General features: G+C 41.7%; 1 protein-coding gene across 2 annotated transcripts in view; it reads right to left on the minus strand.

Annotated features, from left to right (window-relative positions):
* Window positions 1–36: 36 nt before the first annotated feature.
* Txlng (taxilin gamma) overlaps window positions 37–23,600 on the minus strand; it is a 64,290-nt gene continuing 40,726 nt past the window's right edge. The window contains exons 4-10 of one of the 2 annotated variants that reach the window (XM_045140122.1): window positions 17,367–17,537; window positions 13,271–13,465; window positions 11,457–11,576; window positions 9,681–9,755; window positions 6,792–6,884; window positions 4,585–4,704; window positions 37–2,987 (exon numbers count right to left, since the gene is read on the minus strand). In XM_045140122.1, coding sequence (XP_044996057.1) covers window positions 2,649–2,987; window positions 4,585–4,704; window positions 6,792–6,884; window positions 9,681–9,755; window positions 11,457–11,576; window positions 13,271–13,465; window positions 17,367–17,537 — 1,113 coding nt within the window. In that variant the 3' untranslated portion in view covers window positions 37–2,648. The remainder of the gene's footprint in view (window positions 2,988–4,584; window positions 4,705–6,791; window positions 6,885–9,680; window positions 9,756–11,456; window positions 11,577–13,270; window positions 13,466–17,366; window positions 17,538–23,600) is intronic. The other variant, XM_004667925.3, reaches the window with a different exon arrangement.

Raw genomic sequence — 23,600 nt, forward strand, 5'->3', positions numbered from 1 at the left:
AGAAACTGGGAAGGAGTGGTTGTGTGGGCATACCTGTATTCCCCTTTCTTGGGTGAAATAGATAGGGTAACTAACTAGGGCCACATGGGATAATAAAAGAATACACAGAAGCTTGTTAAATTTATCATACATATTTACTTAATCTATACAGAATCGAGTAGATAAAATCAGATTCACATTAGTGAAAAATCTCTACAAAATGTCTTTGAAAAGCAAAACAAGACTGCCTCTTAACAATTCATATCCTCATGAAAGACGTGGGCTGTAAAAATAAAGCAGTGTGTTTAGCACAAACTAGAAGATATCTGCATCAATTTTTTTCACAGTTATTTCCATCTACAGTCTGAAAGAGGTAGATTTTTTTTTCTGCAACACCTGAGAATTGAATTGTGATAACCAGGTGTGTAATAATAAAGGCAGTTGCATACATAACTAAAACATACTGGTCTCAAAACCAAGAAATGTACTCCTCCAAGTCTGAGGATGAAATGGTCCTTTATCCAAGTTTCTGCTACACTTTGGGGTCTACTGCCACTATAAATAATGTACATCAAGATTGCATGATGGTGCAACAAATGCAATATAAGTGAATTCAACATTTAAACCTTTTCTGGGCCAGCCTAGTAGTATTACAGTGTTCTAGAAGATAATAGGGCGTGCTACGAAGCCACAACACTGGGCTGGTGAGGTGATCACTTGAAGGATGTCCTTCTCAGGTCCCAGTTGTTTTTATTCACAGGGTAATAATAGGAGAGATTCTGACTGCATCCCAGACAGAATCCATATCCTCTAAACATCTAGCTAAAGATACGTGTAAAGCTGAAAGCAGCAGGCCAAGTACTATTAATCACATTGCTTTATAAAGCCCTTGAAAATATGCAGCAGGCCCAAGATTTAGTCTTCCACACGGGACAAGCACCACAAAAATGTAGTGGGCTACACATGTGGCTTGACAAGACGCTAAGAGCTGTGTGTCCAGCAGACTTATGAATTGTGATCATTAGTATGTATTTCCAATATATACCTTCATTTCTTCTAGAGGAAGTGAGTCCAGTACCATTTAGTAGCTGAAGGAGATGGATAGAGTATAAGAAGCTGTAGGAGGGTGTTCACTTCCCTTCTGTTGTGGATTTCTTTTCCTTCACTGTCTGACCCCTTGATTAATATGACTGATGGTGAAAGCTTAGATACATTTTACTCCAGGCACTGTTTATCTCTTGGACAGTCTGATTCTCTCAACCCAGTTTCAACCATGAATGTCACAGGACTTTACAAATAAAACTTTTAACAAAGAGAAATGGAGTTTATTCAGCCCAGAAAGCAATTTAACAAGTTAGTGTAATAGTTTTGCTCAGTAGAATGTGCTGTATTCATATTCCAATGGAACCTTATTTTATAAAGTATTTCAATGCAAATCTTACCAGGGACAGTAAAGAAAGAGGTTGTAGTCATTTGCCTCACTGAGCCACATTCAACATTGAAGAAAACAAGTTGTGTGCTTAATTTCAGATTTCCCCAATTCAAAGAGTATAGAGATTTGTAATAATACTTTTTTTCCCCCCAGTAACAAAGAGACTTGAAAGCTCAAGTTACAGGTCTTAACTATGTAAATTCTCTCCCAAGTTGTCCCAAAGTAAAAATGCTGATTACAACATATTTACCTTGGAAAATAAATGTTTCAGGTAGTGTGCATCCAAAATTTAAATTCACTTTAAAACAAAACAAAAATAGTTCTTTGCTGGTGTATATGCTAGGCAGGTGTTTTATCACTGAGCTACATCCCTAGTGAGACTGATTGAGCAACTGAACTTTCACATAGTCAGAAGGTACTGAGAAGCTCTTGCCAAGTGGAAGCAACACTCAAATTTACCTTCATCCTAAACTTAGAAAGAACTGCAGACATGAGCAGCAGTCTTCAGAGAATCAGTGGCTTTCTACGGGAAGCTGAGAATATATAACCAAATTGGATTTTAAACATAAGCCATCAGCAAGCACCCTCTACAGTCTCAGGCAGGCCAGGTTTCACGTGTGGTAGGTTGCAGCCTGAAATTAATATAAACATTAAGCCAGTTTTCTCCAGTGCTTTGCTTTGTACATACTGTTGTTCACCAGTGACTTCTTTATATATATTCTGCTGGAACTTGAACTGAAGTCAGGGCTGTGGCTATCTCAATTTGTCAAGAAAGTTAATTTGAATTGAGTATGTGATGCTTGTTTCTGACCCAACAGTAAAGTCTTACTTTTCCTTGCCATGTAAATCATCTTTGTATTATAATATTAATGGGAGAGGCCAAGACATTTGTTTTCACATCAAGGAACTGTTGAGAATAGAATTCCCCTGCAATGGTTGGCCTTGTCTTGAGTGAAAGTTAACTAGAAACATTAGGTGCAAGGAGAAGAGAATGAACACATGCACTCCAATGAAGGGGGAAATGAAGCATATGTGCAACATAGTTGAAGGAAATTTCATAGATTAAAACTATTCCAAACTGCTAAGCAGCCTCCTGTACCACATAAGTTCAGTAGTTCTAAGAAAATACAGATATGGTAGAAAAAGTAAGAAAAATTTCACCACAAAACCAATAGTTACTACTAACAGAGAAGTTATACATAAAATATATCTCTCAACACAGTGATCACACTTCACCTTAGTCAACTGACTCAATACCTGGAGCAGAGCCTGGAGATGGAGGCTTTTGGGCAACACTTCTCTCATTCATGGCCTTGGGCTCACCCTCAGCTTCCAGGTGTACTCCCAGGGCTCTGCTTGAGGCACTGTTCAGCTCCTTGTGGGAATCCAGGGCAGCACAAGGTAGCAGCACCGGTGGCACCAAGTCCCCATTTGCCGCTTTGACAGAGACCTGCTCTTTGAGGACTTCCACCTTCTCATTGAGCTCATTTCTTTCTGTCTGAAGAGCCCTGCACAGCTTCTCTAACCGTTCAAGTTTTGTTTGAAAGGCTTTGTACTCTTTATCACGGACAGTTTTCTGTTAGAAAAAAAAAAAGTTGGCAAGATTTTCATAACTTCAAATCATATTATTTATATGCAAAAAAATAAGTGAGCCACAATGGAAACTACCTGTGTTGCTACCTATTATGTTTGTTTCTTCAAATACTTAGGTAGCTTCACTGTATACATACCTAAAGCAATGGTATGATGATACTATTCTAGAATGACAAAACCAAATTTTCTCTGTCAGGTTTCTTTAAATGGCTCAGTGGTTAAAAGTACTTCCTAGGCTGGGCATGGTGGTGCACAACTTTATTCCCAGCACCCAAGAGGCAGATGTAGGAGGATCACCGTGAGTTCAAGGCCACCCTGAGACTACATATTGAATTCCAGGTCAGCTTTGCGTAGAGCAAGACCCTACCTCAAAAAAACCAAAAATAGGGCTGGAGTGATGGCTTAGCGGTTAAGCGCTTGCCTGTGAAGCCTAAGGACCCCGGTTCGAGGCTCGGTTCCCCAGGTCCCACGTTAGCCAGATGCACAAGGGGGCGCACGCGTCTGGAGTTCGTTTGCAGTGGCTGGAAGCCTTGGCGCGCCCATTCTTTCTCTCTCTCTCCCTCTGTCTTTCTTTCTGTGTCTGTCGCTCTCAAATAAATAAAAAAAAAAAACAAAATAAAGTGCTTTCTGCAAGCTTGCCAACTCAAGTCAATCCTCCCCTCCCGTGGAAAGCCTAGTGCAAAGGCAGAGGTAGGAGGATCAACTTGCATTCAAGGCCACCCTGAGACAACATAGTGAATTCCAGGTCAGCCTGGGGTAAAACATATACACAAATAAGAGATGACCTTATGAAACAATTCACACTGATTTATTAAAGAAATTTACAATATTTGTCAGACTAGCAGAAAACCTAAGGGCTTGATTAAGAACAAGATACTTTTTTAATCTTACACGTTTTTGAAATTTTATTTTTGCCAACTTCCACAAGTACAGACAATAAACCATAATATTTTCTTCCTATTACCCCTCCCAAATCCTCCCTCCCTTGAATCCCTTCTTTCCAATTAGTCTCTTCTATTCTAAAGATGTCATGTTCCCTCCTGTTAGGATGGTCTAAGAACAAGATTCATATATACATAAACTCTACAGTTTATTCTACTATATGTAAAACTAGTTCTGTAATTTCTGAAAATGTGAAGTGTAGTGATTGTAAGCAATCCATGTCACCTTATAACACTGGAACAAGTATTTTGTTGTTTTTCTGGAAGGACTACATCAAGGTGGAAAGGAACTGAAATGTTTGCTTGCACAATCATTGAAGTCCAATGAATGCTTTCTAAAGTGTGGGCCCAGGCTGTGGACTCAACATCAGCCATCTCTTACATGCCCTGGCCCAATCCAAATTATGAGTCCCTGTCTCTGGCTGGGGCCTAGTAATCTTGGTCTTACAAGGGGAGTTTGCTACAAACTTAAGAAACATTGGCTGTCTCTAACACAAGGCTAGGTGAATTAAGTGGTTAACAAACATCTACCTAACAACCAAGAAAGATGACTTGGCAACTGCCACAGTAGTGTCCAAACATGTCTTATGCTGTGGTAAGATACCTGGATTTAATGGGTTCCTATAACTAAGAACACACCTTTATCTCGGGAAACCATCTCACCTCTTCAGCCATTTGCAGAAGTGCTTTGTTATTGTTTTCCCACTTGGTGCGCCATACTATTGTCTCTTTTTCCAGTTTCTTAATTTTTTTTGTCATCTGTGAATGAACATAGTTGCAAATTTAAATCCTAAATTCCATTTCTTATCTCTATTCTATTCTCTGTCCAACTGCACACACACACAGTCTTAATGTTACTTCCTTCATCACTACATCTGCTGAGAGCTGTGTGTGCGCCTTCAGGAAAAGTGTCTGCCTGTTTGCTCCTACAGTGGAGTGAAAGTAGGTTCAGATGAGAAAAACAAGTGTAATCTCAAATCTATAGGCAACAAAAAACTCTTAATGCTTGAATGCTGCTTTGGCTCCACATGGAGATAGTAGCATAATTTAAGACACCAAGAAAAATGAAAGCTTAACCCTGAAGCTGTAGTTATCATTAACTCAAGACTGGTTTATCCCCAATTTTGCTAAAGATACAGTGGGCTCAAAAATCCAAGGAGGGCTGGAGACATGGCTTAGTGGTTAAGGCACTTGCCAGCAAAGCCTAAAGACCTAGGTTCAATTGCCCATTACTCACATAAAGCCAGATGCACAAAGCAGTGTGCCCATTCTATGTGCCTCTTTCCCCTCTCAAATAAGTAAATAAAATCTTTTAGGAAAAACATCCAAGGAACCGAGCATGGTGGCACACATCTTTAATCCCAGCACTTGGGAGGCTGAGGTAGGAAGATCACTGAGTTTGAGGCCAGCCTGGGGCTACAGAGTTCCAAGTCAGCCTGGACCCTGCCTCAGGGAGAAAAAAAAAAAAAAACTGAGTGAACAAAAAAAATGCAAGGTAAATTCTTAAATCTGTATTACCAGAACTCAGTTTTCAGAATAGACTGACCTATACCTATCAGTTAGCCACATTCTCAGTAATCTTTTTTGCCCACTGCTCAATGCACCAGCTCTGATTCAAGTTGAGGCACTGAGCCAGGTATTGTTAAATGAACCAGAGACAAGACAGCAATGGCCTGTGCAATGGATAAGGCAAACTGGAACAAAGGCCATAGAAAGTGCTCATTTCACTGAAGATCTGGGTTGAATGCTAACACACAGTGATCTGCATTTTTCTATCCCACAGTATGCTCAACAAGGATAGGAAATTTGGGGAGTCCCTGTATTGATTTCTCTGCAACGTTGGGCATGTGCTGCAGTTTTGCTAATATCACTGTGTCCTCTTGATTGGATTGTCAACTGAAAGGACTGGTAGAACAAATCTGCTCATGGGATTCTCCAGGTTACTAAGTCTAAAAATATCTTGCGGTAATTTGACCACTGTTTAGCTCACAGTAATTGAGCATGTGTAATCTGCCAAGCACCACCTGAAAATGATAGGGCAGAGTTTTTCTAATAACCCTTTTTTTTGGGGCTGGGCATAGTGGCACACACCTTTATGAAAGAGTTGGGTGTGCCAGGGCCTCTAGGCACTACAAGTGAACTCCAGATGTGTGCACAACTCTGAGTCTGGCTTACATGAGATCTGGCAAGTTAAACATGAGTCCTTAGGCTTTGCAGGCAAGTGCCTTAATCACTAAGCCATCTTCAGCCCATAACCATTTTTTAAAAGGCAAAAACTTTAGTCATACAGTATATGATATGCCTAAAACATTAACCCAGAGGGCAGATATTTAATGGCTAACAACTAGTGAATGCTTACAAAGGTGCCTGCCATACACTACAGTACTTCGCAACACCATCTTTTATAATTCTCCACCTTAGTCCATTACGGTGGTTTGTACTTATAAACCAGGCTGAGCAACACAGAACCTCTCCAAAATAAAAAAAGTTCCCTGGTTGTGGGGGCATACACTTAAGGTAGGAAGTACAGCTCAAGGTTATGCTTGGCTACATAGCGAGTTTAAGGCAAGCTCAGTTCTGTGAGACCCTGTCTCAATGAAAAAAACAAGGGAGGGGGGAGGAGTAAGGGGGGGGTAAAAGGAAAACCAAAACAGTAAAAACCATAAAAGAACTACCTAACAAAAGTAGAATTCTAAAAGTATAGAAATGGTTAGCTACTTGGGATACACTGAAGACAAATGGTCTGACGAATCTGAAAAGTTTCATAACAAACTAAGTTGAGATTTTTTTTAAAGATCTTAGATCCCTTTTCTATTATTACAGTCTACTAAAAAAGTTGCAGATACCTTTTCCATTTCCTGCCTGAAGGTTGTAAACAGTTCGTTACTTTTTGCCATGGTGGTCTGGAATTCTTCAAACTTATCCATATATAGAGAAAGCTACAGAAAAAAAAAAGTAAATAGATTATTCCAAATTGCAGACAAAGCATTTCAGATTCCTGAAGCTTGATAAGGAAATTTTATACACCTGCAAATACTTTATGAACCATCCCCTATGTTTACACTTGAAAGTTATTCTTAGGAAAAGTTCATTCTTTTTTTTTATCTTTATTATTTTTATTTATTTATTTGAGAGTGATAGAGAGAGAAAGAGGCAGATAGAGAGACAGAGAGAATGGGCGCGCCAGGGCCTCCAGCCACTGCAGACGAACTCCAGACGCGTGCGCCCCCTTGTGCATCTGGCTAACGTGGGACCTGGGGAACCAAGCCTCGAACCGGGGTCCTTAGGCTTCACAGGCAAGCGCTTAACCACTAAGCCATCTCTCCAGCCCGAAAAGTTCATTCTTTTAGAATAGCACCTTACATAGGTTTTAGTTTGCTAGCAAGGACAACTTCTGAATACCAACAGAGAAGTGCAGCAGAAGCCAAAACTTTGGTTTGGTAGAAGAAAGCTATTCAGTGGGAATAAGAGAAAAAGGGGGGGGGGAGCTAAGGTAGCATACCCAATTTTTCTTTTGACTCCTACTGTGATGGAATTTGCATTTCAAGGTAAGAAAAGCCAACAAGATAAACAGAATATATAATGCAGTCATGCTTTACTCCCTTAGAAAAAGCATTCAGAAAAGTGCAAGGGGAGGGGGCACAGTGTTAGGAGTCACTAGGGAGGCAAAGCCTCAAAGGTGGCTTGAAGAACATTTTACATCAGGAGGGAACCCTTCAGAGACCAAAAAATATTAGGTTGTTTTCAGGATGAGAAAAACGGTCAGAAGAACATTTTTGAGGAATGCTTTCCCAAGCTCACAAAATACACAAGAAAGCAGAACTGGAGATACAGCTTGGTGGTAGAGTACTTGTCTAGCATGTATTATTTCCAGTGAAAGGGATGGAGGTAAGAGTTCAGAGACCAAAGCCCCACATAATCAGCATTGTAATAGGACTATTAAACAGCATTGCCTGTTAAATAACAGGATTGGAGCTGGGTGTGGTGAAGTATGCCTTTAATCCCAGCACTCGGGAGGCAGGTAGGAGGATTGTTGTGTGTTCGAGGCCACCCTGAGACTACATAGTGAATTCCAGGTTAGCCTGGGCTAGAGTGAAACCCTACTTCAGGGGGGAGGGAAGTGCTCTCAGGCTGGAGAAATGGCTTAGTTGTTAAAGCATTGACTGCAAAGCCAAAGGATCCCAGTTCGATTCTCCAGGACCCATGTAAGCCAGATGCACATCTGGAGTTCGTTTGCAGTGGCTAGAGGCCCTGGTGCGCCCATTCTCTCTCTCTCTCTCTCCTCTCTCAAATAAAATTAGTGCTCTCTGTATAGAAATGTGGGTGTGGCCTAGGAGCAATGAGCAGGATGCATGGGAATTAGAGAAGAATGCATGGGATTTAGCATCCATCAGTGGAGGAGGAGCACAATGACAATATGTCAAAGGCTAGTGACCTTCATGGACAACAGAAGTGGCTCAGACTAAGAAGAACACAGCACTTAAATGAAGACGGGACATCCAGGTAAAGGCTACTGAGAGCTCAGTTCTGGCCCCCAGTGGGTAGTAAGGGGCAACTAGCATCACCCCTGAACATAACTTACTACAAAAGTGGCCAAAAGCATCCAGTAAGGGAAGTGTCAGCAAATACTGCCTAAGAACAGAGTACGAGATTCTTGGGAAGGGTAGCCTTGTTGAGGTAGCAGAAAAAGTAGTGGCCAAGGAACCCAGTCTCAGAGAACACTGGGTGGTACGGATGAAATAAGAGCATATTGGTCATAATACACAGAATCAGCTTCCCTGAGGCTTTGAGGAAAGGGCTGAAGCAACCTATAGACTATACCTTTTCTACATGGACAAGTGAATGTATAGACCAGATTAAAGGAGTCTTTCAGTAATATTTCCACTTTATAGGAAACTAATACAAACATTTAAGATGTTCCCTACAAACGCTAATCTTTTAGAATTGAGAATCTTACACTAAACTTTCAAAGTGAACTGCAGGTACAAAATAACTTATTTCACTGATCTATTAAGACAGGAAGCCTTTCCTTGGACAAGACAACCACTTGGAGATTATTAACAGGACATACCTACAGTCTAGACTAAAAAGGGAGGGAAAGCCCTGGCTGAAAACCTATCACAAAACAATTTGGGAGTAGAACTATGTATGTGTTTACAAGCACTTTCTAAAACAGCTTATATGTTAACAGTACAATATTTGAAATGTGCTAGGTTAAACTATATGAAATTGTCATTTTGTCATGCCAAAACATCAAGTATCCTGACTTCATTAAATTGGTAGATTTATCAGTTTTCCTTTATTAGGGAATGAGGTAACACATGTCAGAACACACTTAAGAATGTCAGAAAGTAGCCAGGTGTAGAGACACATACCTTTAATACCAGCACTTGGGAGGCAAAGGTAAGATTATCACTGAGTTCAAGGCCAGCCTTAGACTACATAGTGAATTCAAGATCAGCCTGGGCTAGAACAAGACCCTACCTCAAAAAACAAAATAAAACTAGGAAGTTACCAACCATCCCAGTTGACCTGAGATTTGGGGATAGAAGCCGCCTGAGATAGACTTTCTGTACTAAACCCTGGGAAGTGCTCAAGTTTGCATGATCACTAAGTGAAAAAGATAGACCTCCAAGGGAGACTATTTGATACCTCTCTCAGTTTCAGTCAGCTCTGGCTGGGAATAACCAAAAACCATCTGAGGGGAAATTCAATGAATCTTGATGTCAAGTTACCTGCTGTTTTAGTTGTACTTCTTGCTGTTTCATTTGTTCATATTTGTGCCTGGATTCGGTTGCTTCTTTTAATAACTAGAAAACAGAAACATTCTGGCATAATACTGATTATGACTATAATGTCAAATGACCATACAATTAGACCTATTCCTATTTTATTAAGAATCAGTGAGATAAAGATGGCACCTTGTTCCCATCAGTTGCTATATACCTTCCATCACTGCGCTTGTAACCACTTAGGGATTTACAGAATTCATGCCAGGTGTGATGGCATATGCTTTAAGCCTAGCACTCAGTAGGCAGGGGAAGGAGGATCGCTGTGAGTCTGAGGCCAGTCTGGTGCTATAGAGTACCCTACCTTGAAAAAAAAATTATGGAATTCAGGGTTAAACTTGTGTTTTAGGCGAAAATAATTACATGGAGGCTGGAGAGATGACTTAGCGGTTAAGACACCCAAAAGACCCTGGTTTGATTCACCAGTACCCACACCACAAGCCTGATGCACAAGGTAGTTTGTGTCTGGATTTCATTTGCAGTGGCTAGTAGCCATGGTTAGGCATCAATATTATCTGCATGACCTAGAAAGCTTCTTTACTCCCTGAGAGGCAAGAGGAGACCTGAAAAATGGTGTGGAGCAAAGCAATAAAATCTGACACCTTGTTTCTAAGTATTTGTAAAAACAAAGTAAGAGGGCTCAGAATGTGGCCAAGCAGGTGCCTAACTAGTTCTGCACAATGCCCTGAGTTGGACCCTCACAACCATATGACCAGGCATAGTAGTGCATACCTGTAATAGCAGCACTCAGGAGGTGGAGGCTGAAGGCTCAGAAGTTTGAGGTCATCCTTGGCTATAAAGGGGGAGTTTGAAGCCAGCGTGGGCTATAAGAGAGCCAGTCTAAGTACCAGGACAGAGGGGGGCTAGAGCTGTAACTGAGTGTGGAGTGCCTGACTCCCATCTACCACAAAGGAAAAAAAAAATTCCAGAGTGGTGGCAGATATGACCTGCACAAAACCTATGCATGATAGAGCCTATTAGCATGATGGATAAGGTCAATAAAGGACATCTCAATACAACAGTGCAACACTTGGGAATCTGATGTGGGAGAACTCAAGGCTAGCCTGGGCTACAGAGTTTCAGGTTACCCTGGATTAGAGTGAGACCATGCCTCATGAAACCCAAAACAAAATACAAGAGGGAATAGTTGGAAAGATGAGGGAATTTAATGGAGTGGGAATGGGACTAGGGTGGGAGGAAGAGGGTACAGAGCCCTTCGTACATATCCCCAGCTGTACATGAACATAGGTAGAACATAGATCAGGAGTAAAGGTTATCCTTAGCTACATGATGAATTTGAAGCCAGCCTGTGTTACAATGAGATCCTAACTGAAAAGATCAAAACATACAATCATACCAAAGTAAAGAAGTCATTTCCCTATTGTCAACATATTTGAAAACAAAGCCAACCATGTTCAGAGACCCACGTTTGAAATATTTGATGTACAACTGAATTACCAATAGAATAATTCTTGAACCTAATGCTAAGAAGTAAAATAAATCTAAGCACAGAAATATCAAACAAGTAAAATTCTTGGCCTGAGTTCTACAGTCTTATTTTCTGGAAAAAATGTTTAATAGAAGCAATCAAATGCTTTCTGTGGCTAAAAACAAAATATCATGCCCCAGGGGCAATAGTGCAAAGTTAAGTTAAGCTGTTTTAAATGACTTTGGTTACAATTTTGGCAATACCTTTTTTTTTCCTTAAGGAATAGAACTTACAAACTCTCTCTCTCTCTGATGTTTTTCATCAGCTTCTTTTATCAGCTGAGTCGTTTGCTGAAGTTTGGCATCCACAAGTTGTTGTTGCAATTCCTTATGTTTGAACACCTTATCAATATGCTATGGAAAAAGTAAAATTACTTCCATCACTTCATGAAGAAAAGCGCACAATGGGGAAGAACCACCACCAGTTACTACACCCTGCTTTGCTGTTTATGCCACATAGCTAAGAATACTGGGTTTCTGTCTCTGCATGTGCAGAAGTACTTTTTTCTTTTTGTTTTTTGAGGTAGGGTCTCACTCTAGTACAGGCTGACCTGGAGTTCACTATATAGTCTCAGGGTATCCTTGAACTCAGAGCAATCCTCCTACCTCTGCCTCCTGAGTGCTGGCATTAAAGGCGTGCGCCACCACACCTGGGGAGAAGTACTTGTTGACACTGCCTCACAAACACTCCCTCACCATCACAAATTTTACTATTCTCATTTCTGCCCCACACTGAAAATAGTCAAATAGCATCAATCCAGACAGATGAGTGACCAAGCTATTAGTCCATATATCATGCATGTTCCTTTTTCTACCCATTCTGTTTTTCTACCCATTAAATTTTCCCAAATTCTCAGCTGGAGGCAGGATGTGACGATTTTAATTATGTGAGCCAAGGCCTGGCTAGTGTGTGACACTAGACAAAGTTCTTTCATGCTGAATCTCAGTGGCAGCATCTGCCAGGAACTATATAAGGTTCTTTATACGGGGCACATATTAGACATTTGGTAAAAGCTAAGTAGTGACGAAGCTGGCAAGGTTTTTGTTGTTGTTGTTTTGAGGTAGGGTCTCACTCTAGCCCAGGCTGACCTGGAACTCACTATGTAGTCTCAGAGCTGAAGAGATGGCTTAGTGGTTAAGGTGCTTGTCTGCAAAGCCTAAGAACCCAGGTTTGATTCACCAGTACCCATGTAAGCCAGACACACATGGGGACACAAGCATCTGGAGTTCGTTTGCAGCCACTAGATATCCTGGCACACCCATTTTCTCTCTCCCCCCACACACACCCCCCCTCTGTCTCAAATAAATAAATAAATCTTGAAAAAATAATTTATTTTAAAATTAATTCATTAACCAACTGAGCATGACTTTATGTGCCTATGGTCCCATTGTCCTGGGAGGTTGAGATAGGAGGATCTATTGGAGCCCCCAAGTTAGACATACCAAAACCCCAAATGAGGGGAAAAAACCCTGAAACACAGATTTAATACAATGGTCGTAGACAGTGTATAGATTGCAGATGTCTGAGATGCAGGGTATTTTGGGGCCAAATACCTGTTATTAGTCTAGATAAGGAAAATAATCTGTATGTGAAAATTGCTATCTTCAAGTATCACATGGAATTAGTACTTAACAAGTCTCTTAGAAATTAGCTTACCTGGCCAGGCGTGGTGGCACATGCCTTTAATTCCAGCACTTAGGTGGCAGAGGTAGGAGGATTGCTTACAGTTTGAAGCCACCCTGAGACTACATAGTGAATTCCAGGTCAGTCTGAGCTAGAGCAAGACCCTATCTCAGAAACCTCCCCACCAAAAAAAAAGAAAGAAATTAGCTTGCCTATCCATATCCATGAACTCATGGGCCACCTACTGATGCTCCCAATTAATCATTGTGGTCCTGTGGTGGCTTTTATTTTCCCAATCAATAAGCTACTCTTGATATACATAGACAGAGGTTCGATAATAGCTTATAGCATTACTTTCGCTGCAGTAGTGAATGGGAGGATGTGTAACAGTGAGAAGTTAGCGCAACCAATCAAACGCAGTTACCTCTTCCCTTAGTGCATACTGCTCAATGAGCTTCTTCAGCTTCTCTCCCAGTTCAATGTTCTCCTGTCGGAGTTTGGCATTGTGTATGTCATGTTGTTCCAGCTGGGCTTGGATTTCATTAAGAGTAATCTGGAAATGTGCTGTTGCCTCTTTACGTCGTTCTTCCTCCTCTCGTGCCTGCTGCATATTTTCCTCCTTAGTACCCAAAAGAATTTCAGTTAATAGGTGGAAACCTGTAGATAAATACTCACAGAAGATGCTATGGCCAGGCCTGGTGGTGCAGGCATCTAATCCCAGTGAGGTAGGAAGCTGACACAGGGGATAAAAAGTTTAAGGCCTGCCTGGACAATTAAATAAGATCCTACCTCAAAAAGGTAAAAAAGGGGCTGGGTTGTGGGGCATGGTGTCTCATACTTTTAATCCCAGTACTAGAGAGGTAGAGGTAGGAGGATCGCTGTAAGTCTGAGGATTCCAGGTCAGCCTGGGCTAGTGAGACCCTACCTAAAAAAAAAAAAAAAAAAAAAAAAAGGAAGGGGAGCTGGGCGTGGTGGCACACACCTTTAATCCCAGCACTCGGGAGGCAAAGGTAGGAGGATTGCCGTGAGTTCAAGGCTACCCTGAGACTATATAGTGAATTCCAGGTCAGCCTGTGCTAGAGTGAGACTCTATCTCAAAAAAAAAAAAAAAAAAAACAAAGAAGAAGAAGGGGACTGGGTATACAGTTCAGTAAACCCTGGGTTCAGTGTACTGTATTGGAAAAAAAAATACATACATATGGAAAGGGCTTTTCTACATAGCCAGATCCTTTCTGGATGGCCATTCAGGGCATTATCTTAGATCACCTTGAGCATGCCTTAAATGGCATCTGAAAAAAAAAATTAAAGAAGGGTCTCACTGTATCCCAGATTGGCCTGGAACACATGTAGATCTTCCTACCATAGCCTCCTGAGTGCTGGGATTAAAGGTGTGTGTATGTGTCACCATGCCAAGTACATGACTGGACAAAACTGAACTTATTACCTACAATTTTCTATCCATCATCTGAGAATTAAAAACACATGCAATCAAGATTATAACTAAAAGCTACTTTATGTACAGAAAAAAATACTTCTTTAATAAAATCTTGATTTAAAAATTAAAAGAAAAAAACCCAGCAACAGTTAAAAAAAAAAAAAAAGATAAAACCAAGTATGGTTTTTAATTCCAGCATTTGGGAGGCAGCAGTAGGAGGATCACCATGAGTTCAAGGCCAGCCTGAGACTGCATAGTGAATTCCAGGTCAGCCTGGGCAAGAGTGAGACCCCACCTCAAAAAAAAAAAAAAATCTTGTGCTGGAGAGATGACTTAGCGCTTAAGGCACTTTCCTGTGAAACCTAAGAACCCAGGTTTGATTCTCCTTAACCTACGTAAGCCAGATGTACAGGGTGGTGCATGCATCTGGAGTTTGTTTACAGTGGCTAGAGGCCCTGACATGCCCATTCATATTCTCTCATTCTCTCTCTCTCAAATAAATAAATCTTGCTAAGATGACCTTGCATTTTTAAAGACGGGGGAATCCTGACACTTCTCAGAGTACAGCTTTAGTTAAAACAGAAAAAAACTCAAGTAGAAGTACCCAAATACAATGGTGATGACAAACAGCTCGAAATCCTCTAATTATAAGATGTGGCAAGCAGAGAAACGAATAGAAAAAGAAAAAAGGGTTAGAGGGATGGCTTCACAGTTAAGGGGTTTGCCTGCAAAGCCAAGTACCCAGGTTTAACTCCCCAGGACCCACGTAAGCTGGTGGTACATGCAGTGGCTGGAGGCCCTGGTGTACCCATTCTCTCACCCCTCAAATGAATAAATAGAAAGAAAACCAGAAAAAAATGGCGTTCAAGGAAAGATGCATAAAGAACACAGGGAAAATTTCTTGTAGTGATTCCCTAAGAAGCACTCTACCTAACTTACTAAAACAACTCCAAGAACCCTGATAGTCCTATACTCTTTCATAACCAAAGCCAGAGTTTCCTCTAGTCACACACTTTTTATCTTCAACAAGAGCACATTTCTTCTAAACAGGTGAAATCCATTCAAGCTTTTAAAATATATTTATTATTTTATTTGACAGAGAGAAAGAAGCAGGGAGAGAGAGAATAGGGGCACCAGGGCCTCCAGCCACTGCAATCAAACTGCAGATGCATGTGCCACCTTGTGCATCTGGTTTATGTGGGTCCTGGGGAATCAAACCTGGGTCGTTTGGCTTTGCAGGCAAGCCTCTTAACAGCTAAGCCATACCCCCCAGCCCACATTCAAGCTCTTTTTAAAAATATTTTAAACTTAAAAAAAAAAAAAAAGCTTACTTTCAACTTGCGCTACAATTTAAGAATCAAAAGACCTTTCTATGGGCTGGAGAGAGAGCTTAGTGGTTAAGGCACTTGCCTGCAAAGCCTAAGGACTTATGTCTGACTCTCCAGGTCCCACATAAGCCAGATGTGGTGATGCAAAGTTGCACATGCACACAAGGGGGCACATGCATCTGGCATTCGATTACAGTGGCTGTATGCCCTGGCGCACCAATTCGTTCTCCCTCTTCTCATTAAAAAAAAAAAAAAAAAATTGGGGCTGGAGAGATGGCTTAGCGGTTAAGCGCTTGCCTGTGAAGCCTAAGGACCCCGGTTCGAGGCTCGGTTCCCCAGGTCCCACATTAGCCAGATGCACAAGGGGGCGCACGCGTCTGGAGTTCGTTTGCAGAGGCTGGAAGCCCTGGCGCGCCCATTCTCTCTCTCTCCCTCTATCTGCCTTTCTCTCTATGTCTGTCGCTCTCAAATAAATAAATAAAAAATGAACAAAAAAAAATTAAAAAAAAAAATCGGGCTGGAGAGATGGCTTAGCGGTTAAACGCTTGCCTGTGAAGCCTAAGGACCCCGGTTCGAGGCTCGGTTCCCCAGGTCCCACGTTAGCCAGATGCACAAGGGGGCGCACACATCTGGAGTTCGTTTGCAGAGGCTGGAAGCCCTGGCGCGCCCATTCTCTCTCTCTCCCTCTATCTGTCCTCCTCTCTCTGTCTGTCGCTCTCAAATAAAAAAAAAAAAAATCTGTTGGGCTTGCCTAAAAAAAAAAAAAATTATAAAAGACCTTTCTATGTCTAAAGTTATCAGTCAACTCAAAATGATTTGTTATAAGGAAAAATACCACATAACTTTCCAGCCCATTTTTTGAATTTTGAGACAGGGTCATGTTATGTTGTCCAGGCTGGCCTTGGACTTGAACTCACCCTATAGCCCATGCAGGTCCTGAATTTATGATCCTTCTGTCTGTGTCTCTACAGTAGCTAGGATTATAGGCATGTGCCTACAGGCCCAGCCACCACTTACTTGCTTTAAGATTAAATATATAAATATAATGGGAGAAAATTATGGTTCCTACATCAAATGAAAATTCATATTATGAGTCCTACTGTACCTAGAGCCCTGGAATTATTCTTATTTATTTACTTAAGTTAATCACAGATCCTGATCAAAGTCCTATTGCATTAAGCACAAGGGCAGGGCCATTCCACGCCAAGAGACATTCCTTGCACATCTCTGCTCTTGTCCCTCTTCTCCTCTGCATATCAAAAGTATTCAGCAACCAACATCTGGGGGTAGGCCAGAGAACATGGACAATGACCTGAGAACTCAGCTGGTCTCCCTTCTCAGATTCACTGAATAATCTTAATAAGCCTCTCATTTCATGGTAGCTTGGCATACATGATGATCAACTACAACAGTACTCAGCAGAAAACTGACAACTCTGAGCTTTCAAAAGTCATGGCTTTAAAGCAAGAGAGCACGGAATATGAACAGCAGTTCCATATTAACTCCCTGTGACCAAATATGAGGGAACTAAGACCCCTTCTTTGAATAAGAAACAAAAACTTACATACAAAAAAGGTCGTCATTCTTACAGTATACTGACCTCACACAGCACCAGCCCAAGCAAAGCAGAAAGAGGTTCACATTACTGTCTGGAAGCTAATACACTGATTTATTTCAAATAGGCACAAGGCAAGTAAGTATAAAATCAGCTGAATATGTAACTCCTTTCTATAAAATAGAAAAATGAAGCAACTAACCTTCAAGGTCTTATTATGACGCTGAAGTTCTCTACAAAGAGACTCCAGTTTGCTTCTTGCCAAGATGGCCTTGCTGTGTTCACTCTGCAGGTGAACTTTCTCTTTCACGATCTGTGCTTGCTTCTTCTGCAGAATCTTCATTTGCTTCTGAACATTCCTGCTCTCCTCCAGCTAAAATTAACAAGCACCTTACGTTTAGAGAGTTATGGCTACAACTACACAAACTTTTCTTTCTTTCTATTTTTCTTTTCTTGTGATACAGGCTCTCACTCTAGCCAGGCTAACCTGAACCACTCTGTAGCCCATGCTGACTTCATGCTTGACTTTTCCTTTTATTTCTTTTTCTTTCTTTCTTTCTTTCTTTTTTTGGAGGCAGGGTCTCACTCTAGCCCAGGCTGACCTGGACCCCACTCTGTAGTTCTTGGCTGGCCTCAAACCCACTATGATCCACCTACCTCTGCCTCCCAAGTGCTGGAATTGCCTGGCCTTTCTTTAACTTTTATTGATTTATTTTTTTACTTATTTGAGAATATGAATCTGCCAAGGCCTCTTGCCACTGTAAATGAACTCCAGATACATGTGCTACTTTGTGTATCTGTATCCGGCTTTACAAAGATAATGGGGAATCAAGTTCAAATGCTTTAGGTAGCTGAGCCATCTCGCCAGCCTCTCCCTCTTTTTTTTTGGGGGGGGGGGGTTTCAAGGTAGGGTCTCACTCTGGTCCAGGCTGACCTGGAATTACCTATGTAGTCTCAGGGTGGCCTTGAACTCACAGCAATCCTTGTACCTCTTGTATGCCTGGCTCTCTTCCTCTTTTTTTAAGAGATGGAATCTTGCTCTAAAGCTGAGGCATGCCTAGAAGCCTTGATTTTCCTGTCTCAACCTCCTGGGTGCTGGGATTAAAGACATGCATCACCACAAGTGGCTAAAAGCTATGTACTTTTTTTCCCCAAAAGCCAAATTACAGCAGCTGATGGTATAGGTCACTGGTGGAGTGCTTGCTGGGCATACTGAAAAACCTAGCACCTCCCCATGTGCACGCATGTATACACACACACACACACACACACACACACACACACACGTGATAATGCTGGGGCTGGAGGGATAGCTTAGCAGTTAACGCACATGTCTGCAAAGCCTAAGGACCCAGGTTCGATTCCCCAGGACCCACATGCAGCCAGATGCACAAGGTGGTGCATGTGTCTAGAGTTCGTTTGCAGTGGCTGGAGGCCCTGATGTGCCCATTCTCTCTTTCTCTATCTCAAATAAATAAAATATTTAAAAATAGTGATGATGTTATAGTATAGCATTTTATGTAAACTGTTTCCTATCATGTGACACTACCAATCTCCTCTCATTTCTAACTGTGAAGACAGCAAGCAAATTTAGTGTGGCCCTTTAGATGTATTCCTTTGTGAGAACTTTTCATTATCCAACTTCAGCTTTATGAAGTATAGCAGCACAGAGGCATCAGTATGTTACCCAGTGTTCCGTAATTAATACCAAGAAGGTGGGGTGTGCATCTCCAAACCTTTCACACTGACCTGGGGTTCTCAATTTATCACTTTACCTGACTCCAGAGACTAATTATAGCTCGTCTTCTTTGTTTGGTTCAATGACTCCCAGAAAATGCAGACTCCTCAATTTCTACCTATTAGCCTGTCTTTTGAACCGATGATACCCTTCAGCTGCATACTTTCTTTTCCTAGAAGTTTGAAACACTCTGGTAACATTGACCAAGTATTCTGGGCTTAACCCTTTGGAAAGGAACTCCTGCCTCTTCTGGCTGAGACTTCCTCCAATGTTGAGGCCAGGACTAACTCAGTTGTAAGGTTAGGCACATCCTGAATTGCTGTTGGCTGACCAGTTCCTATCTGAAATACAAATATAAAATACAAGATTATGCTTTGTGTTTTTATAGTTCATATTTAAATTGTATTTATTTGTATGTGTGTCTCACTCTGCATCTGGCTTTACATGGGTACTGGGGAATCAAACTCAGGCTCCAAGGCATTACAAACACCTTAAACTATAAAGCCCCAGCCCCTTACTTTTCTTAAAGCTGTTGTTTTAGGAATAAATACTGAAGTTCTATTTTTCTAAAGTAACACCCATAGGCTACTGTACTGCATTTAGAACTTTAACTGGCACTTAAGAGTTCCTTGTGAGACAACAATCCTCCTATCTCTGCCTCTTGAGTGCTAGGATTAAAGGCACCTGCTACCAAAACCAAAAAGAGTCCCTTGTGAGAGCCAGGTGTGGTGGCACACACCTTTAATCCCAGTACTCGGGAGGCAGAGATAGGATTGCTGTGAGTTCAAGGCCACCCTGAGATTAATAGTGAATTCCTCGGGGAAAAAAAGTTCCTTGTGAGAATTCCTGTAATTTTAGGTTTAAAGCAAACGTTTCTATTTCAAGGTTACATCAAATCAATATTAACAGAGAAGATGGAAGCCTTACTAACCTTTCTGTACAGATTTTACTGAAGGAAATGATGCTGAGTCACAAGGAGCTACAGTGCCATCTTGTGGCCTACTGAAACACATCAAAAGCATTCTTCCAGCAGGGCATGGGAGTTCCTGCCTGCAATACTAGCACTAGGGAGGTGGAAGCAGAGGGATCAAGAATTTAGGGTCATCATCATTGGTTATATAGTGAGTTCAGGGCCATCCTAGGCCACATGAGACCTTGTCTCTTAAGAGCCAGAGGAAAGAATGGAATGAGGCGGAACACTGTCTTCAGAGCATGACATCACTGCTGCATTCTCGAACTCGCAACAGTTACAATTACCAATATAAGACCTGTACAAGACTAGCCCTGTCATGGAGAAGAGAGCCCTGAGTACCTATACACAGTCAATGGTGGCTGAGAGGGGAAGTGACATTTTCTTCAGTGTTATAGATGGGCTCCTAAAAATAATTCCTCAACTAGAATCCTGTAAGAAACCCTAATATAGAAAGGAGAAGTTGGGAAGAAGGGGATCAGAGGGAGGAAGAAGAGAACAAGAGAGTGTAATATGGGGGGCAGTGAATAATAAAACTACAGTATTTGCATGCATGAAAATGTCATAATTAAACCCAGTTATGTATAATTAGCATATGCTACAAAAAAAAAACCTTGTTAAACCAAGCATGGTGACCCATACGTTTAATCCCAGCACTTGGGAGGCAGAGGTAGGAGGCTGTGAGTTCGTGGCCACCCTGAGACTCCATAGTGAATTACAGGTCAGCCTGGGCTAGAGTGAGACCCTACCTCGAAACCCCCCCCCCCCAAATAAAATAAAACTAAAGCTGGGTGTGGTAGCACACACCTTTAATCCCAGCCTGAACCAGAGTGAGACCCTACCTTGAAAAAAAAATGCTGCATGTAGTGGCACATGCTTTTAATCCCAATACTCAGGAGGCTGAGGTAGAATGATTGCCATGAGTTTAAGACTAGCCTGGATTACAGTGGGACCCTGAATCAAGAAAGAAAGAATCTGCCAGGGTGTGGTGGTGCACGCCTTTAAGGCCAGTAGAGAGGGAGGCAAAGGCAGGAGGATCACTGTGATTTCGAGGCCAACCTGTGCTAGAGTGAGACTCTGTCTCAAGAAGAGAAGTTTCTACAAGAGGAATCATTGGTGGGCTGGAGAGATGGCTTAGCGGTTAAGCGCTTGCCTGTGAAGCCTAAGGACCCCGGTTCGAGGCTCGGTTCCCCAGGTCCCACGTTAGCCAGATGCACAAGGGGGCGCACACATCTGGAGCTCGTTTACAGAGGCTGGAAGCCCTGGCGCGCCCATTCTCTCTCTCTCTCCGTCTTTCTCTCTGTGTCTGTCACTCTCAAATAAATAAATAAATAAATAAATAATTTTTTTTTAAAAAAAAGAGGAATCATTGGTTTAGTATAATAATGTGAAGTCACCCTACTATGAACTTAAGAGTGACAGTACAGTTTCAGACTACAGTCAGTCCACACTTTTAATTGTCTCTGCCCCAGAATCACTACTATCGTGTGTTCACCTATTCTTCATTGCTCTTTTCATGTTATTTCATCTGTGTGTAGTCCTTGGATTTTTTTGTTTTCATTGTTGTAACTTTACTGTGACCAGTACAACTGCAAACTGATTTTTAATTTTCGTTAATAATTTACATTAATTTATACTAAATAGCCACATGTGACCAATTGTGACTCTCAGACAGCACAACACTGGATTATGTAGCTGACTCAGCCATGTTGTTGGCTATGTAGATATACATCAGGATTAGCCAATTTTTTTTCTGTAAAGAGTCAACCAATATTACAGGCATTGTGGGCCAAATATGGCGTCTGTCATATATTCTTTATTTATTTTTTTTTTTTTGTTTGTTTTTCGAGGTAGGGTCTCACTCTAGCCCAGGCTGACCTGGAATTAACTATATAGTCTCAGGGTGGCCTCGAACTCACGGCGATCCTCCTACCTCTACCTCCCGGTGCTGGGATTAAAGGCGTGCGCCACCACGCCCGGCTTATTCTTTATTTTTAAACACTTTGCAAACCATTCTGAACTTGTGGGCAGTAGAAAAACATGTTCTGACTGAAGTGGGCCTACAGACTGTGTACTACTTCACCTTTTAAAAACAACACCCAGGCTGCAGAGATGGTTTAGTGGTTAAGGCGCTTGCCTGCAGACCCAGGTTTGACTTCCCAGTACCCACATAAAGGCAGATGCACAAAATGGGACATGCATCTGGAGTTCATTTACAGTGGCTGTTGAAGCCCTAGTGCGCCCATATTCTCATTCATTCTCTCTCTCTTCTTGGGTACAAACCTAAAGGCAGGGTTGCTGACTTCTCATGTTTGATTCATAGGACATTATTATTTTTGTTTGTTTGTTTTTATTTTTATTTACTTGCGAGTGACAGAGAGAAAGAGGCAGAGAGAGAATGGGCACGCCAGGGCCTCCAGCCACTGCAAATGAACTCCAGACACTTGTGTCCCCCCCTTGTGCATCTGGCTAACGTGGGTCCTGGGGAATCAAGCCTCAAACCGGGGTCCTTAGGCTTCACAGGCAAGCACTTAACCACTAAGCCATCTCTCCAGCCCTCATAGGACATTAAACTTTTTCCAGAGTTGCTAGCAAATTTGGTTCCAAACAGCAATGTAAAAGAGATCATGACAACTCATGTCCTCTATATCACACAAAAATAATACAGTCCTTATTTTATGGCACTACAATAGGCATAAAATGACATCTTGCTGTAATCTTGATCTGTGCTATTCTGACCACCATGAGGTCAGTAGGTTCTACGTGTGTTTATGACCTTTAGGCTGTTATCTTTGTATCTTAGCTTGCCACTTCTATGAAATCTCTCTTTAATGTCTTCTGTCCAACTTTCCACTGTTTTTATTCTCCTTGTTCTTTTACTATATGTTTGTAGGGATTTTTTTCTTTTTCTTTTTTGCAGTGCTAGGGATTAAAACCAGGACCCTGCGCATGCTAGATAATTGGCTCTACCACTGAGCTATATATTTCCAGCCCCAGGTATTTTTTTCAGATATTTAAAGTATTTTTTGACACTTGTAACACTTGTAACAAAATTACCTCCTCACACTATTGCTGAGCCCCTTCTTTCCAGCCAGTCCCTCTTTTTTCCTGTTTTGCTACCCCAGTGAGTTTAGAGACTCTTGCACAAGCGCGGGAGTTATTTATGGGAGCATGGGCAGCTTAGAAGTGGCTAAGGACATTAACTGCCAAAGCTCCTTGGGGGGGGGGGGTCATGAACCTTTCCTGCTATTTTTTTTTATTTTTTTGAGGTAGGGTCTCACTCTAGCCCATGCTGACCTGGAATTTATTCCATAGTTCCAGGATGGTCTTGAACTCACAATGACCCTCCTACCTCTGCTTCCTGAGTGCTTGGATTAAAGGCATACACTACTATACCCAGCCCACTCAGATATTCTTTTTATTTTCAGATGTTATTTTTATTTATTTGAGATAGAGAGAGGGACAGGGATGGAGGGAGGGGAAAGAGAGAGAGGGAATGAGCATGCCACGGCCTCTAGCCACTACAAACCAACTCAAGATGCATGTGCCACCATGTGCATCTGTCTTATGTGGGACCTGGAGAATATAACTTGTGCCCTTAGGCTCCGTAGGCATGCACCTTAACTGCTAAGCCATCTCTCCAGTCCCCACCACTCGCTCATTCTTTTTTTTTTTTTTTTTTTTTTTTTTTGAGGTAGGGTTTCACTCTAGCTCAGGCTGACCTGGAA

Source organism: Jaculus jaculus, chromosome X (assembly GCF_020740685.1).
Source record: "Jaculus jaculus isolate mJacJac1 chromosome X, mJacJac1.mat.Y.cur, whole genome shotgun sequence".
NCBI lineage: Eukaryota > Metazoa > Chordata > Mammalia > Rodentia > Dipodidae > Jaculus > Jaculus jaculus.